The sequence below is a fragment of the Galleria mellonella genome, unplaced genomic scaffold, assembly GCF_026898425.1.
Source record: "Galleria mellonella isolate WM207_F2 unplaced genomic scaffold, CSIRO_AGI_GalMel_v1 utg588, whole genome shotgun sequence".
Lineage (NCBI taxonomy): Eukaryota > Metazoa > Arthropoda > Insecta > Lepidoptera > Pyralidae > Galleria > Galleria mellonella.
Genome location: NW_026442124.1, coordinates 222,118 through 238,170, shown reverse-complemented (window position 1 = coordinate 238,170; position 16,053 = coordinate 222,118). Strand labels below are relative to the sequence as shown.

The following is a 16,053-nucleotide window of genomic DNA, read 5'->3' as shown; positions in this document are numbered from 1 at the left end:
GAACCAATTTATAAAATTCTAATTTAACTCTATCGAGAACAGAACGTGTGGGAAACACCTTTATCTTAAATTATATGCCTGACACTGCTTTTGCTGCCAAATAATACTAATTGTAATAATACCGAATTAATTGTATAACTAACCAATGTTAAAAAAATAATCAACAGCACTCCACAAGGACTTGAGGACGTATCATCCTACCCACTGTTATTTGCTGAATTGATGGAGGAGGGATGGAGTATAGAAGAGCTTCGTAAATTAGCTGGACTGAACTTATTAAGAGTGCTTAGTGCAGCGGAACGTGTAGCTCAAGAAATGGCCACCGCACAAGTTGTACCTTATGAGGAGATTCCGCCAAGAGTTCTAGACGCTCACAACTGTTCCAGTCAAGATCTTTAAATTAATAAAGCCGTGCAATCCAGCTTTTACAATTTTTACGTTGACTAATATATTCGTTCACGAAACAGTTGTCAATTTAATAAAATAAATACTGAATGATTTAGTGAATTACCGCTATGTACAATTTCAATAATTTAGGATTTTGCTTCGAAACTAAAATTACGTCAATCATAACGAATAAATATGGGACCAACACGGGTGTAAACCTGTCGATTGCAAAACCTATAGAATTGTCTAAAATTGTTTTATTAACAAAAATACATGTAACATTATGCAGTTCTGCTATCTGAATGAGGAGTCATGAGTTTTCGTAATCGGCGTGTATGCATGAGACAAGTTAACAAATTGTATGAGGCTAGATGTATGAAAAGATAGATAGGTCTTTGACACTCTATTTACTCTGGCTACTCCGCAAAGAGCTTGGCATGAAAATATATGGATAGATTAAATAGAGAACTTGTGGGCGTTCATACCAATTTTTAGATTTTTGTTTATATAATTATCACAACTGTTTTCTTTTCACAAAAATACGTGTGACAAACATAAACGCATTTGACGATAATTATTTTGGGCATTACTAAGGATTTTTCTTTAGTGAAAAAAATACTAATACCCACTACCGCAACTTTTACGACTGTTTACATGTATTCCAAGCTTTAATCATTTAGAATAACATGTCATAGATAAGAACGTATAGATCTGTAGTAATTATAACGATGCCCTGTTTAAAATTATTTTTGACGAAATTAAATGGCACAGTAATAATGTTAGATATTTATTAGTCAAATATTTATTATAATTAGTATATCTTACCACAGGTAAAATAAATATTAGATTTAGTAACTTAATTATTATTAGCAAAACAATTATTTAGATTAAATACCTACCCTTGTTATTATTTAAAAGTTTTATGGGAATTAGAAAAAATAATAGTAAATTACTTGGTAATCTGTGTACCTAATTGAAAAAGCCATTAAACTCTTTACATTAACATATTTATGAACGACTTTTTTGTCGTTGATTAGAAATGTTTTAATCGGTACCTAAGTTATAAAGTACTCACCTTGCTAATTATTAGCTTTATGTATTGACGACCAAACATAGAGTGAATTGTAGATTTAGATAACTAAGGTTCGTTAAATTTATAAAGACGTGTTTGAATAAATATTATTAACAATATCTACCCCCTAATGAAATATTAATTAGTAAGGTACTTCAGTACATTTGTTATTACTACATTGGTATTAATAGACGGATCTTAAGACTGACAACATTTCAAGAGTAATTTAGTGTATGTTTGCTACAATTTTGAATAAGAGTAATGACAATCTTACATTCTATCTTAAGATGTGTTTATTATCCATTAATAAAATAACGTTTTCAGTGTTCGTACATTACTTACGAAACATTTAGCCAAAAGTTATTTCAATACTTTGTCTTTCGGTGCAACTGACGACGATCAATTTGTACCTATTACATATCGCATTGATGTTGAATAGTAGATAATAGGGATTAAATGAAAAAGCTCAAACTTTTGATTACTTAGTAAAAAATAAATAATGTTCAATTTCTTGAAGACTTTTTAGAAGAACAGTATTTCTTAGGCATTTTATTCTAATCTAATAAATAATGAAAAAAATATTTCAGTATTTGAATATTTTAAAACAAAACATCTATAAATTTAAATCAATATTATCAATATTTTTATTTTAAGTACCTAAATAGGTTTTACCTGTAATAGATTTTATTTATTATAAACAATAGATTCATATTTATTACTATTTGGCACTATCATTAATATTATTATAAATTAAGGACTTGGGTACCTACCTATTTCATTCAATTTTATCTATTTATTATTAATACTTATAATGCCTATTATTCAATGCATTCAGAATCAAAATCATAATGCATGAAACGGATGTCTTAAAAACAATTCGTCCTAAACTCAGATCCTTGCAAGACTAAAATGTAATGTAAAATGAGTATGATAGGAACTATACGGAATAACACACGTCAAAGTGTATGATCAACTTTTCAACAATAAATTATTAATTTCAATTAAATGGATCTTATATACTTATTCAGTTTAGATGAATATTTTAACTTTTACAACTAAACTTTAACTTTTATCAGAGATACTATTATTAGAGATTATTAGGTTTTGCTAAGGAAGGAAAGAGATACTATTATACTATTATTAGAGATATTCATAGTGTTAGGTTCTCGTAAGAAAGTCAGAACGCTAACTCCTGTTTTCGGACTTTTTTTATTTATTTCATTTTAATTTTATTTTTGTAATTACTTAAACGACCTGTACTTTTATTCTGTACTCTACCAACCCATTTTACTTATTGATAATTAAAGTACATAATTATTATCTTAGATTAAAGTAATGGTGTGAGATTAAATTTGTATTAATATGTTCTTAGGTAGGTACCTATTAGATATTACTTTTTGCACTTACTCGAAATCACTTTCGTATAAACTGAAACCTTTTTGAAAAATTCTACTGTTTATTGGCAATCAAGAATTACTTAGGTTTGATAAATTTATACCTACTTTCGAAATAATAGAATAAGTTATACTTCTAATTACAATTGTTTAATTGTCAATATTACCTACATTGTAGTAATTACCTACATACCTGTGCCTAGTGAATCAGTATTGTTATAGGTGTAAGGTAAGCAATTAGAACCATAATTACCTGTAATTATACTAAGTGCTTAACAGTCATTTTGTAAACAAATCCTGAAGCGCAAAATAAATGAAACTGATATAAATAGTGTACATTTTCTTTCAAGGGAGCATGGAGTAACTTTTATTTGTAAGTTTTACCTTTACAGCTATTACTTATACTGTGGTATTAGCCTAAATAATATTAATTTACATATATATACGATAATGGAGAAAATCATAGATATTTTGTATTTCCTTTATGGGTACGACATACTGTAGAATTTTAATAAACTGAGATGGCTTCCAAAAATTAAGGAATGCTCAATAGAGTGAGACAATATTTCACGCCACATATGGAATGGCATATACATATGGAATACCGTTCTCACTAATGGGCAGGAGCGCCACAGTACCAACTCCTTCCGTTAGACCGCATTAAGATTCGGGCGGCTCGAATCATTGATGATCAGCGCCTTACTATCCGACTCAACCCACTGAAACTGCGTAAACTCTTTCGAATCAACTTTCAGCAGCAGTAATTCCGAACCAATATGACATCATAACCTTCAAGAAAAGAGCATATTCCTTCTTAAAGGGCCGGCAGCACACCTGCAATGCTGGTGTTGTGAGTAATCATGGGTGGCGGTAGTCACTTACCATCAGATGAGTCGCATACTCGTTGGCCTCTGTGTTGTAAAACGTAAAACTCAAATATTAAATTACAAGACTATAATCAATCTGTTTCCTTGCTTGAGTTTAAAATTCAAAATTTCAAAATATCAATTGATAGAAATAATACTTAATGAGATACTTAAGTTTTTTTAATTGATAAATGTCAAATGATGTAATCCTGTCTACGTTACTAGTGTACGCCGGTACCTAGTACATAATCGCATTCTATCGATTGAAATCCTTTTTATGTTTATAATATAAATGTGATCGAAACGGTATCACTTAGGACTTAAAGTTACATAATCAGATCTTTCATCGTTGTGATCAAGATTTGCTGTATTGCTAACAATGCTAATATATATATTATGATATGGACAAAGACATATTATGCATAGATTCAATTCCTATATTCGTAAACATAAGGAGAATACCAATGGTGATCTGTTGATTAACTGATTTAATTTGTTACATTTCACTTAATAACCATCAATGACTTCACGCACCATTATTAAAAAGCACACCGAAACTCGTATAATACAAATGCAAGGACGACTTTAAAGTACATGATTACATTAATATTAGGTCCTTACATATGAAATTGGTATTTTGTACGGGAGGAATATAAAATGTATTTTTTTTTTTTTTGTAAAATATATTTAATAATTCAAAGTATGCACCGTTGTTATCTATGCACTTTTGCCATCTCATAGGTAGTTCATTGAGGCCTTTACTAAAAAAAAACTATGGGGGTGAGAATCAATAACCTCTTTGAAGGCGGTTTGGACTACCGCATCGGAGTTGATATTTTTTCCTTTTAAGAAGTTGTCCAAATTTCGGAAAAATGGTAATCTGTTGGAGCAAGGTCCGGGGAGTACGGTGGATGTTCAGACAGACAGACATTCCAATTGTAGCTCATGTAACTTATTGGTTGTTTGTTGTGCAGTGTGTGGTCTTGCGTTGTCGTGAAGCAACAGTGCCCTAAAGCGATTGACCAATCTCGGTTGTTTAGCAGCTAGTTCTTTCTTCATGGTTTGCAGTTGCTGATAATAGATATCTGCCGTAATCGTTTAGCCAAATTTTAGAAACCTATAGAGAACGACACTGGCGCTAATCCACCAAACACTCACAATTAACTTTTTCTGTAGCCATGTTTCGAAGTAAAAAGTCATTCCATTTTTAAATTACAGGACAGATATAAGTTTACATAGTCATTTATCTGGGCGCAAAACACGATAGATATGTATTTTCATACAACTTATGCCGGCCGCTGCCCGCATGTATCTGGCCAGTACGGCAATTTTGATTTATCTCAAAGAAGATTGTCAAAATAATGCTCACATTTCCAAGCATGTTTGAGTAAATTCAACATTTGATTGACTATGTTTTTTTTTTTATTCTTCTTAGAATAGCAAACAAGCTGACGGCCCACCTGATGGAAAGTGGTAACCATCGCCTATAGACATGAGCAGTACCATAGACATAACTAAGTATACTGTTTCACTCATGATACCCCCCATACGTTGCCATTCCTGAGGACTCAGGTGTTATTCCTCAGTACCCTGTAAATTCACGCCATATCCCACCCTTCAAACCGAAACACAGCCATGCAAACACAACTGCTTCACGGTAGAAATACGAATGGGACAGAGGTACCCAAGCAATCGACTTTTGTACAAAGTCTCCTTCTGGTAACTGTTTTGTAACGAAATAAAATTTAATTTTACAATATTGTTTTATTACCCTACTTTGGCAATGTCCGCCCCAAAGAGACGTCCGTCTTAAATATTTTTTACAAGGTCCTTAAATATCCTAAAACATATATATATAAGATAAAAAAAAATATGATTTTTTTTTCTGCCAAATTAAGGGTTAACTATTTTATTTTTAAATTAAATAGTCTATTTTAATCTCTTTACAAGATTGTCACCTACCCCATATGTTGTTATAAGTCTATCTGCAATTTTACAAGAATCTAGATTAACTGTATCTTTATTAACAGATTTTTCTTATGATGTAGATGGATAAGGTTCAATCTAAGAACAAGAAATTATATAGAAGGAATGATAAAATAAAAGCTGTAAATAATATGGTTGCCTCCTTTCTTCTTATGCAAATATAATTAATAAAAAGAGAATGAAAGATACATCATCAGTTGCTATTTTTTTCATTTCATAGCAGGCTAGTGTATAGAAAAAGTGTATGTAAAGTTTTTGTTCATTTACATTACTAGATTATATATTCGACACGGTTTATATAGAAAGTATGGAAGTTTTATTTTATCTAGTGACACCTATCAGAGAGTATATGTTATAGTCTCTCTAATCTGTGTACATGCAAAGAGTATATAACCTCTTTAGACATAGTCTCACTACTCTGTGATTTCTCTACATGTTATTTACTCTATGTTCTTCTAGTAAGGCATTTTATTTTATTATTTACATTAGTACATAATTATAATAATTACTTCTTGTATTTATTAAAGAAGTTTAATTCTCAGTATAAAATAGTCCTACTTGAGTAAGTTTTACTTGTACTGTTTTTGAACCTGTGAAAATCATTCATTTGGAGCGCCTTGACTAACATAATTTAACTGCGGATTTTTAGGGGAAAAGGGATTGTTAGTAATGGAGACTGAGAATCCCATTGCTAGCAATATACCCAACCAGGTCGACCTCCTCGCGGTTCTCCTTAGAAACTATCATGATTAATTTCTGATGAATTCATCATGATGAGCTAACTGGCCTGTTTTCATTCTCATCTATCACCCTTCACTGGTGCTCCGCCAGCGTATCCCGTTAGCGCAGGCGGGGTTACCATACCATTTTCAACGATTAAAAAAATACTTAAATACCATACTTTACAATTCATTAATTGCTCAAGCGCTGTAAGATTTTGCTATTTTTGTACCCTGTATATGGTTATAAATTTCCTGTTCTTTAATGATTATATTATGCTTTTTTCCTTTGCTTAAAAATGAATAAGAGTTGTCACACATTGTTATTACACGAAATTAAATATGTGTATATTTTTAAGTAATAATTTGCGTTATTGTTCAGGTTTTGTTAACAAAATGGGAGACAAATCGACTCCATTATTAGCTGTACTACAACTACTTCGTAAATATAATCTAAAGGTACTTATATATATTTTGCTCTATTATTATTTTTTATACTGCCAGTTTATAGTATATTTGCAATACCATTTTATTTACAATTTCAGGGCACTGAAGAAATCCTTAGAAAAGAAGCCAGTTTAGGTGATGCAGAGTATGAAAATTTGGACTTGCCAGAAGTAGAATTAGCTAGTATATTGACAGCACATCATACTGAAAGTGACCCATACAGTTATGAATTTGCATATGAAAGTTTAAAAAAATTTATTGAAAACTCTTTAGATATTTATAAGGTAACTGAGTGTATACCATACCATATCATACGGTAATTGTCCATTGCTGAAGATAGGCCTCCCTGTAATAGAGGGTTATGTTAGTAGTTACCACACTTGGCAGGCAAGTTGGCAACCATAGATAGAACCTTCTTACGTCAACCACAGGAAAGTAACGAATGGCTTATTTTATGTCGGAACCACACGGTGATTACCAAATTTATTCTTATGAATATTCTATTTCTCAAAATGAAGTTAGTTTGTATTTAAAATGCTGTAGGTTTTACTTCCAGGTACAGTAAAAACAAAAAATGAAAGCATTAATTAGAATTAACCATAGGCTAAAAATAACCTTTGTTTAGGTTAAGCCCAAAGTCTAATTGTAATCCATGCATCTCTACTCATATAAATTTAATATTGTCATGTCATCCCATATTCAATGTCATTCCCTAAAACTAAAACACTGTCTCTATTGTCAGAGTTTACACTATATGTAAATGTTCCTGTCTGATGGGCAGGCGTTGACAAATCAGTCCACTGACTGTAAATAACTTACCTGCATTGTTTTTTATTACTTGGGGTTTTGTGTTAATACATTACATACTAATATAAATTGTTATTTTATGACTAATTAAATGTGCCATAAATTCTTACTCTAGGTGTTGAGTAATAAATTTATTTTTTCATTTATATTTACTTGTTACATCTTTTTCAGTATGAGTTGTCTACACTCCTGTATCCCATATTTGTTCACATGTATATGGTATTGATTCTCTATGAACACACCACACATGCTGCAAATTTTTTAGAGAAGTTTGGCCCAGAACAAGAGGACTATTATCAGGAAGATCTGAAGAAATTCTCCATAGTAAAAAATAAAGATCAAATAAAGGGCAATGAATTAGCAGAAATATATAGGTTAGTTATATATTTTTTTTTTATTCTAATCATTTTTCTAAATTGTTTTTGTTTTCTGCCTTTGGCTAAGTATGTATAATCAAATGATAATAATAATTTATCAAATGCTAGTTATAATTGGGCTAACAACATTTTTTTTATCTATAATATGAATACAATATTCTCAATATTGGTCATAACTATAAAAATATAACCAGGTTGCCTAAACTACTCTCTTATTTCCTCTTATACTATCTCTTATTTTCTTCTGCTTCAATAGTATTTATAAATTTTTGGTTTCCATAGATTTCATTGTCACTTGTTAAATAATATTTTAAACTGTGCAATAATTATAAATGATATTATATATATTTACAGTTCAAACAAATTTGTAGTGCAATTATCTCGAGATGCATCATCTCAGCTCAAACGATTCTTACATGAACAAAAAACAACTGTAATTATTAACATCATAAATAATCACATACAAATTGAAGTACATGATGGGCCTGGGAGATCTCTGGCGCAAATCCGTGCTACTGCAGGAGGAATGCTCGGAGAAGCTACTAGAAATGGTGAGCTACTTTCTTATTAATAAAAAATACCATATTGCCGCTGTTTTATCCGTGCGAAATCCTAGTCTTTTATGTCATGGAAATTGAAAAAAAATTTCTTAGTTCATGCATAAAAGGAAACTTAGATTATTATTTATTAACAAGTCAGTCAGACAAATTTTTTTGCAGTATATTAATTCAGACATAAACTGTGCAGTTTACAAGCCTTATTTGTGTACTTTTCAATTGATTATTGCAGAAAATCGTACCAAAGTCTATTATGGTTTACTAAAAGAACCTGATATACAACTTCCTCCGGTTCCTGTCGAAGATGAAGAGGAAACTGAGGAAACACCTGACAAACCAAAAAAGAAGAAGGCTAAAAAGGATAATATCTTTATGAAGAAACCAAAATCTGATCCCAATGCTCCACCTAGTGACAGAATCCCACTGCCTGAAATGTATGTACTTAATACCGTAATCACATTTTTTTATATACCTGTTTCTTTATTCATTATTTTCTTAAATAAAAATTTAATAATTTAATCATAAAATTCTACTAATCGTGAATTTCGACGGCGCTCAGCCGTGATTAGCAGATACACTATTCAATAATTATTTAATATTATGTAGGTACATTTTCCTATTAAAATTTGTTATAAATTTAATAACTATTATAATTCATTTATATGCAAGAATAAAGTACATTTTACAGATGTTATATCAAAATAAAATTATTGTTTAATATTATTCTGCTATTATGTAGGTGTGCAATTATTAAAAAAAAAATTATAACTTTTATTATATTATAATCTTAAACATACACATTTACCGTAATATATGTAACCACTTAGTTTCACATTCACACAGCTATTTTAAAGTGTATTTTATATTAATAAACTAGGAAAGAGACTGATAAATTAGAAAAAGGAAAAGCACTGAGGGAAGCATCAAAACGTGTCCATTTGGGCCCTGATAGTCTGCCATCCATTTGTTTCTACACATTACTTAACAGTGGCCATACAGCGATATGTGCGGACATTTGCGATGACTCAACTTTGCTCGCAGTTGGATTTAATAATTCTACAATAAAGGTACATGACGTATATAACATAATTATATTTTTTTTTCATAATTGTTACTATATGTCTTATAACATTGGTACATTTTAATCTTTATGTTACTGTGTTTTACTTGAATTGTTTAATTGTCATTTTTATGTTTCTGGTAAAATAAATAGTTAAATAAATAAATACTACTTATATATACTATAATTATAAATTAAAAAACTAGTTTTTCTCTGACTCTATTTACTAAAGTCCAAATAAAAATTTATTTCAATCCATTAAATGTTAAAAGTGTTTATTGATTGTTTACATTTCAACATAAACTTTGCGATTTCAGGTTTGGACTCTGACACCGGTAAAACTACGCGGTATGAAATCTGCTGAAAAATTGCAAGATATTGACAGAGAAGCAGGTTTGTTGGTCACTCTTGTTTACATTTTTTCTTATAAAGACCTAGTTTACCTTGTAAAGTTGTCAGTATGAAATGTCATAATAAATATCTAAATAAGCATAATAACGGGGGAAAGGGATTGTTAGTAATGAGGTTAAATAGCCCCATTGCTAGTAATATACCCTCTCAGGTCGACCTCCACGCGGTTTCTTCTGGAAACCATCATGGTTAATTCTTGTTTGGAATTCATCATGGTGGGCCAACTGACCTGCATTCATTTTCACCTATCATCTTCCACTGATGCCTCGTCGGTGTATACCGATAGCGCGGGCGGGGTTACCATTCCATTTTCACCCATTAAAAAAAAAATAAGCATAATAACGTAAGGGGCCCATTTTACACTTGTATATTTTATAATGTAGATAGGACCTAATACTTGCTGCGCTAGTAACTACGCATGACCGGGATAATAAATAGGTGTAAATGAAACATAGTAATTGATAAAAATGTAACATAACCTGTATACCTACTTAGTATTTATGTTTCAAATGTTTTATTTAATTAATTAGGTAACCGTAGAATATATTAGAAAACTATTATTTAAATATGTATCTTTGTATCATTAAAATTTTATTATTATTATATATATTTATATTTTCCAGGTGACGTCCTCGTAAGAATGATGGAAGAAAAAGACAGAGACACATGTCGTACACTCTTTGGACATTCCGGACCTGTCTACAAAGTCGCATTCGATCCTTTTAAAAATCTGTTACTTTCGTGTTCGGAAGATTCGACAGGTATTGCATTGTAACATTTTACCTTCAAACATACATCTAACCCATCTCTATGTTGTGTAACCCCATCAACACAATATTGATTTTTTTATAAGACCTGTTAAACAAACTATCAACTGCTATCCTGTCCCTGCAATGGAATAATAATACTTAGTTTTGGGGGGAAAGGAATTGTTAGTAATTAGATTTAAAAACTTCATTGCTAGGATCCTATCAGGTCGACCTCCACGCGGTTTCCCCTGGAAACCATAGTGGTTAATTCTTATTCAAGTGGTCACTATGGACCAACTGACCTGTCATCATCCTCACCTGTCGCCCTCCACTGGCGTCAACGTATACAGATAGTGTAGGCGGGATTACCATTCCATCTTCACCCTTAAAAAAAACTTAGTTTTATAATATTAATTTATGTCTTTTGCGGGGTTGAGTAACAATCAAATATCGTCGTCGCAATCTCCTGTCAAGTTGTTTCATTATTGTTAATTCAGAGAAGACATTCTTTTTTATTTTATAATCTATTCAAAAATGAGTGCAGTATATTGTTAAAAAATCGCTGTTTTATGAAGTCATACCTATGGTGACATCCTTCAACCGACTTCAAAAAGGATATGCTACGCAATATCCTCGCCAATTTGGAATCGATATTCGTTTTTTTTTTTTGCAATAGATAATATTCCCATTTTTTTTCAATGAAAATGGAATGGTGTTTTCGCCTATGCTAGCAGTGTACAATGGCGGGGCAACAACTAACCCATTATGGCGAATTTGCTAGAAATCAACTACAATAATTTCAGAGCGACTACATGAAGCTCGACCTGACATGATATAGTCAGAAAGAAAATGTAATCCCATTTTGTCTCATATTCATTTTATAATCAATCACTATTTTTACTGCAGATCAAAATCTTATAACGCGTTGGTCCCATACGGATTTGGTTAGTGAATCAGGATGATTTTCTCTATAAAATAAAATTTTATGATGAATTTGTACATGTATGAAATATAACTTAACCACTGCAAACAATAATTTATTATTAAGAAGAAAATCCTATTATTTTAATAGGATTTAATTAATACTACCACTTTTTATTGATTAATTTAATTAACGAACTCCAGTCCGCTTGTGGTCGCTGCAATGCTGGACATGCTTGGTGGTATACCGCGGGCACGTGTGGCCTGTATGGGCGGTCCGTTGGTCACCACACGGACACTATTTCGCATCAGCTGGACACGACCGCGCCGCGCGTCTCTGGGCCACCGATCACCATCAGCCTCTCAGAATATTCGCTGGTCACCTTTCTGACGTTGACGTAAGTTTCACTTTAACTAAATATTAAATTACCTAAATGACATAAATAACAGTGGTAGTACACCAGTAGTTCGCATTGCTAACAATACCTTCCCCACCACTACAATGCTCATTATCATCGGGGACCTTCGAGTACAGTCGTATATCAAACAACTAGTGGAAAATCGTCAATAGACATATTTTGGTTTCACATTAGAAAAACAAAATGCTGGACGTTACTAGCTCATTTTATCTTAAATATATAAATTAGCGAAAACATCAATAGATTGGTTATTTATCTAGAAGAATAGTACTGATAATCGATGGGGGTAAAAGTTTCTCAAGGAAAGACCCTATACACGCAAAAGCAGAGCCTTCAATGAAGCAATAACCTGAAATGTGTTACATAAATGAATGGATATTGCAGATAACGTACGACCACTGTGGTAATCTATAGGCGAATCTTATGTTCAGCAGTAAATACTGAAATGAAATGTAGACTATATTTTTTAAGCATCCCACAACAAAGAATTATGTTACGAGAGTTTTAAAATCTATTTTATTATCTTTTTAAATAAGAAAAGATTTATGTAATTAATCATATCTGAAAAATCTCTGGTTATAGTATTAAAATTAAGTTTATGATAAAGTAAAATACACAATTATAAAATTTCTTTTCAGTGTGTTCAATTTCACCCTAATTCGAATTATATTGCAACGGGCTCCAGTGACAGAACTATACGCGTCTGGGATTGTTTGACCGGAACTCAAGTTCGAATTATGACAGGGCATAAGGTAACCCGTTACTTTGTTTTTTAAACATTTTTTTAAATATTATCTTAACCTTTACCCGCAGGGGAAAGGGTTTGTTAGTAATGGAGACTGAGAATCCCATTGCTAGCCCAACCAGGTCGACCTCCTGGCAGTTCTCCCTGGAAACTATCATGGTTAATTTCTGATGAATTCATCATGATAGGCTAACTGGCCTGTTTTCATTCTTATCTATCACCCTTCACTGGTATTCCGCCAGCGTATCCCGTTAGCGCAGGCGGGGTTACCATACCATTTCCACCCATAAAAAAAAACCTTTACCCGCAGCTTTGATAGCGTGCTGTTTTTATGTCCCTCAATAGATTCTTGATTTCTGTGCAATCAATATTTTACCTGCAGACGTTAAAATATCACATTAATTCAACAATTCTTTCCCTTTACTTGAAACCTTCTGTCCCGATTTCAATATACCGTATGTTTATAATAATTTCTATTTCGATAAGATTTTACAAAAATAGAAACAAATTGAAATTTAGACAGTAGGGCTGTTACGTCAGCTGGTTTCTTATTTTTACAGTTAATCTACCCTAACACAGAATACAGGACGAAAGGATTGTTAGCAATGGAATTTGACAGCTCCATTGCTAGCAATGTACCTTATTAGGTTGACCTCCACGTTGTTCCCCTGGAAACCGTCGTGAACAATTCTTGTTGAATTAATCACGACGGGCTAACTGACCTGCTTCATTCTCACCTATCATCTCTCACTAGTGCCCCACCAGTGTATATCGATAACGCAGGCAGGGTTATCATTCCATTATCACCCATGAAAAAATAAAATACACACAATACATACTAAGAGGTATAAGAGATAAAAAGAATCACTGCCAGCCACAAAGTAAATAATAGTACCACTACATTACTCGTGGTTAATTTTAGAATCAAGCCTAATACATTTTGTAAATAATGCCTCATATAAAAGTCGGCACAAATTTTTCGGAAATTTTATGATTCAACATGTAATCTTAATTTTTTCAGTCTCCAATATTTGTTTTGTCATTTTCCGTCTGTGGAAGATGGCTGGCGTCTGGGGGTGGTGGCGGTGAACTGATGATTTGGGATATTTCGACCGGATTGCCAGCTGCAACGTTGCCGCCCGCGCACACAGCACCTATTCACGCATTGGCTTTCAGTCGCGATGGAACTATTTTATCAACTGGTATAAAATTTTTTGATGGGTCCTTAATTACCTTAGGCACTTACCTACGCCCTGCAACCAACCTGAATCCATATCTATCCCGTCCACTGCCTTTTCTCTTATTATAAGATTGTATAGTTTGAATGGATTTAATTTAAAATAAAAAAAATAATCTATTTAAACTCTAAATACATCTATGCAGATACAACCTTTATTTATTTATTCTTTTTGTAAATTATGCAAAAGGCCTTTCTATGACTTGTTTATTTTACTAGCAATCGGTATGGTAGATGTTTGCACTATTATACATCTAAACTATTGGTTTAAATGTTTACATACACACACACATAATTTACACACATACATTCTGCATAATCCCGTTGCACCAGTTCCGTCCCGTTGTAACTAGTGTAAGCGGTTTAACTTTCTAAATACTAGGACTCTTTAATCGTTTTTATTACAAACTCCGTCTCATCCTGGTCAAGCTTATTTTTAGCTAGACTTGTCATAACTGCAATTAGATTATGGAACACACTTCCTCATGAAATTAGAAATAGCTCAATCATTGGGATTTTCATATCGAGTCCGAAAGAATTATATCTTTCACAACACTAATCTACGTATATACTCGTATTATATTTGTGTATTAACTATGAATAAACTGCCAATTTATCTCACATTAGGTTTGCTTAAAAAATCTTTCTTAGAAGTAAGCTCGCTCTTGTGCACTATTCTGTTTAATTTAAACTCATTTATTTTTCTACAGGATCTTTGGATTGCAGTATTAAACTATGGGACTTCACCGCTATAACTGAAGAAGTATCTGGAGAAGAAATAGGAAACAACAGTACTGTACAAAAAGATGATAGGTTCTTGCTACGTTCCTTTCCAACTAAAAACTCACCCATAAAAGACTTACATTTTACACGTCGTAATCTCCTATTAGGCGTAGGTTCATATGAAGGAAGTTCATAAATAACATTTATTCTCGCGTTATTCATGCCAACATTGGGGTCGCTTCTGAGGTGCCATATCTCTAACGTTAAAATTTCAATTTAATATCACAGCGATTTCTTTACTGTAAGGACCAATATGAACTAATTTTTTAATATATTTAAATCAAAACTAGTATAATTTTAGGGTAAGAGATAAATATAAAGAAATGGCAACTGAGTATCGGCCCTATTATCAACAATATATAAGTGTAATGGTAATAAATAAATAACATAAATAAGTACTAGTTTTTTTTTTTTATCATTTCAAAAGTTTATTAGAGGTAATGTTTAAAATAATAAATATATTTTTATTACTATTATTACCACCCTTAACATACCTTAAATTCTGTGGAACATTTTTAATAGTTACATTTAAGCATTTAGCTTTAAGATAATTTCTTTTTTTTTTTTATTAAATATGGCATTGAAATTACAATACATGAGGTATGTCTTGGGCAATATAGCGCAATCTATGATGTCAATGACTGATCTGTTTATAGGTAACCACTTAACATTAGGTGAGTCAACAGCTTGTTTGCCATCCCATGTTACATATATATATATATATATATATATATATATATATATATATATATATATATATATATATATATATATATATATATATATATATATATATATATATATATATATATATATATATATATGTAACATGGGATGGCAAACAAGCTGTTGACTCACCTAATGTTAAGTGGTTACCTATAAACAGATCAGTCATTGACATCATAGATTGCGCTATATTGCCCAAGACATACCTCATGTATTGTAATTTATCAGTCCAAAATGAAACCCTTTATTAAGGCACCTAGTCATGACGACAAAAGTTAATATGTACCTGTTATGAACGAAATTTTTACCCAGCATTAGAATATTGATATGATGATGTGCTACTACTAAAGGCATAGAAACAAAAAATTAAGACAAAAAAATGCAAATAAA

At 31.7% G+C, this 16,053-nt stretch overlaps 2 protein-coding genes across 3 annotated transcripts in view; both read left to right on the top strand.

Moving 5' to 3' along the window:
- LOC113517025 (uncharacterized) overlaps positions 1-3,171 on the top strand; it is a 37,317-nt gene extending 34,146 nt beyond the window's left edge. The window contains exon 10 of the mRNA XM_052899577.1: positions 168-3,171. Coding sequence (XP_052755537.1) covers positions 168-399 — 232 coding nt within the window. The 3' untranslated portion in view covers positions 400-3,171. The remainder of the gene's footprint in view (positions 1-167) is intronic.
- Positions 3,172-6,096: 2,925 nt separating this feature from the next.
- On the top strand, positions 6,097-15,335 carry LOC113522206 (transcription initiation factor TFIID subunit 5). Of its 2 annotated transcripts, none has more exons than XM_026907882.3 (13): positions 6,097-6,163; positions 6,807-6,883; positions 6,970-7,155; positions 7,850-8,052; positions 8,410-8,606; positions 8,845-9,046; positions 9,490-9,679; positions 9,990-10,065; positions 10,707-10,844; positions 11,958-12,151; positions 12,811-12,924; positions 13,939-14,119; positions 14,865-15,335. In XM_026907882.3, the coding sequence occupies exons 1-13, from the start codon at positions 6,139-6,141 to the stop codon at positions 15,071-15,073; spliced, it is 1,992 nt and encodes a 663-aa protein (XP_026763683.2). In that variant the 5' UTR covers positions 6,097-6,138; the 3' UTR covers positions 15,074-15,335. The 2 variants fall into 2 exon arrangements, with proteins under 2 accessions (XP_026763683.2, XP_026763682.1); XM_026907881.3 differs by having other exon boundaries at positions 6,130-6,267.
- The last annotated feature ends 718 nt before the right edge of the window (positions 15,336-16,053 follow it).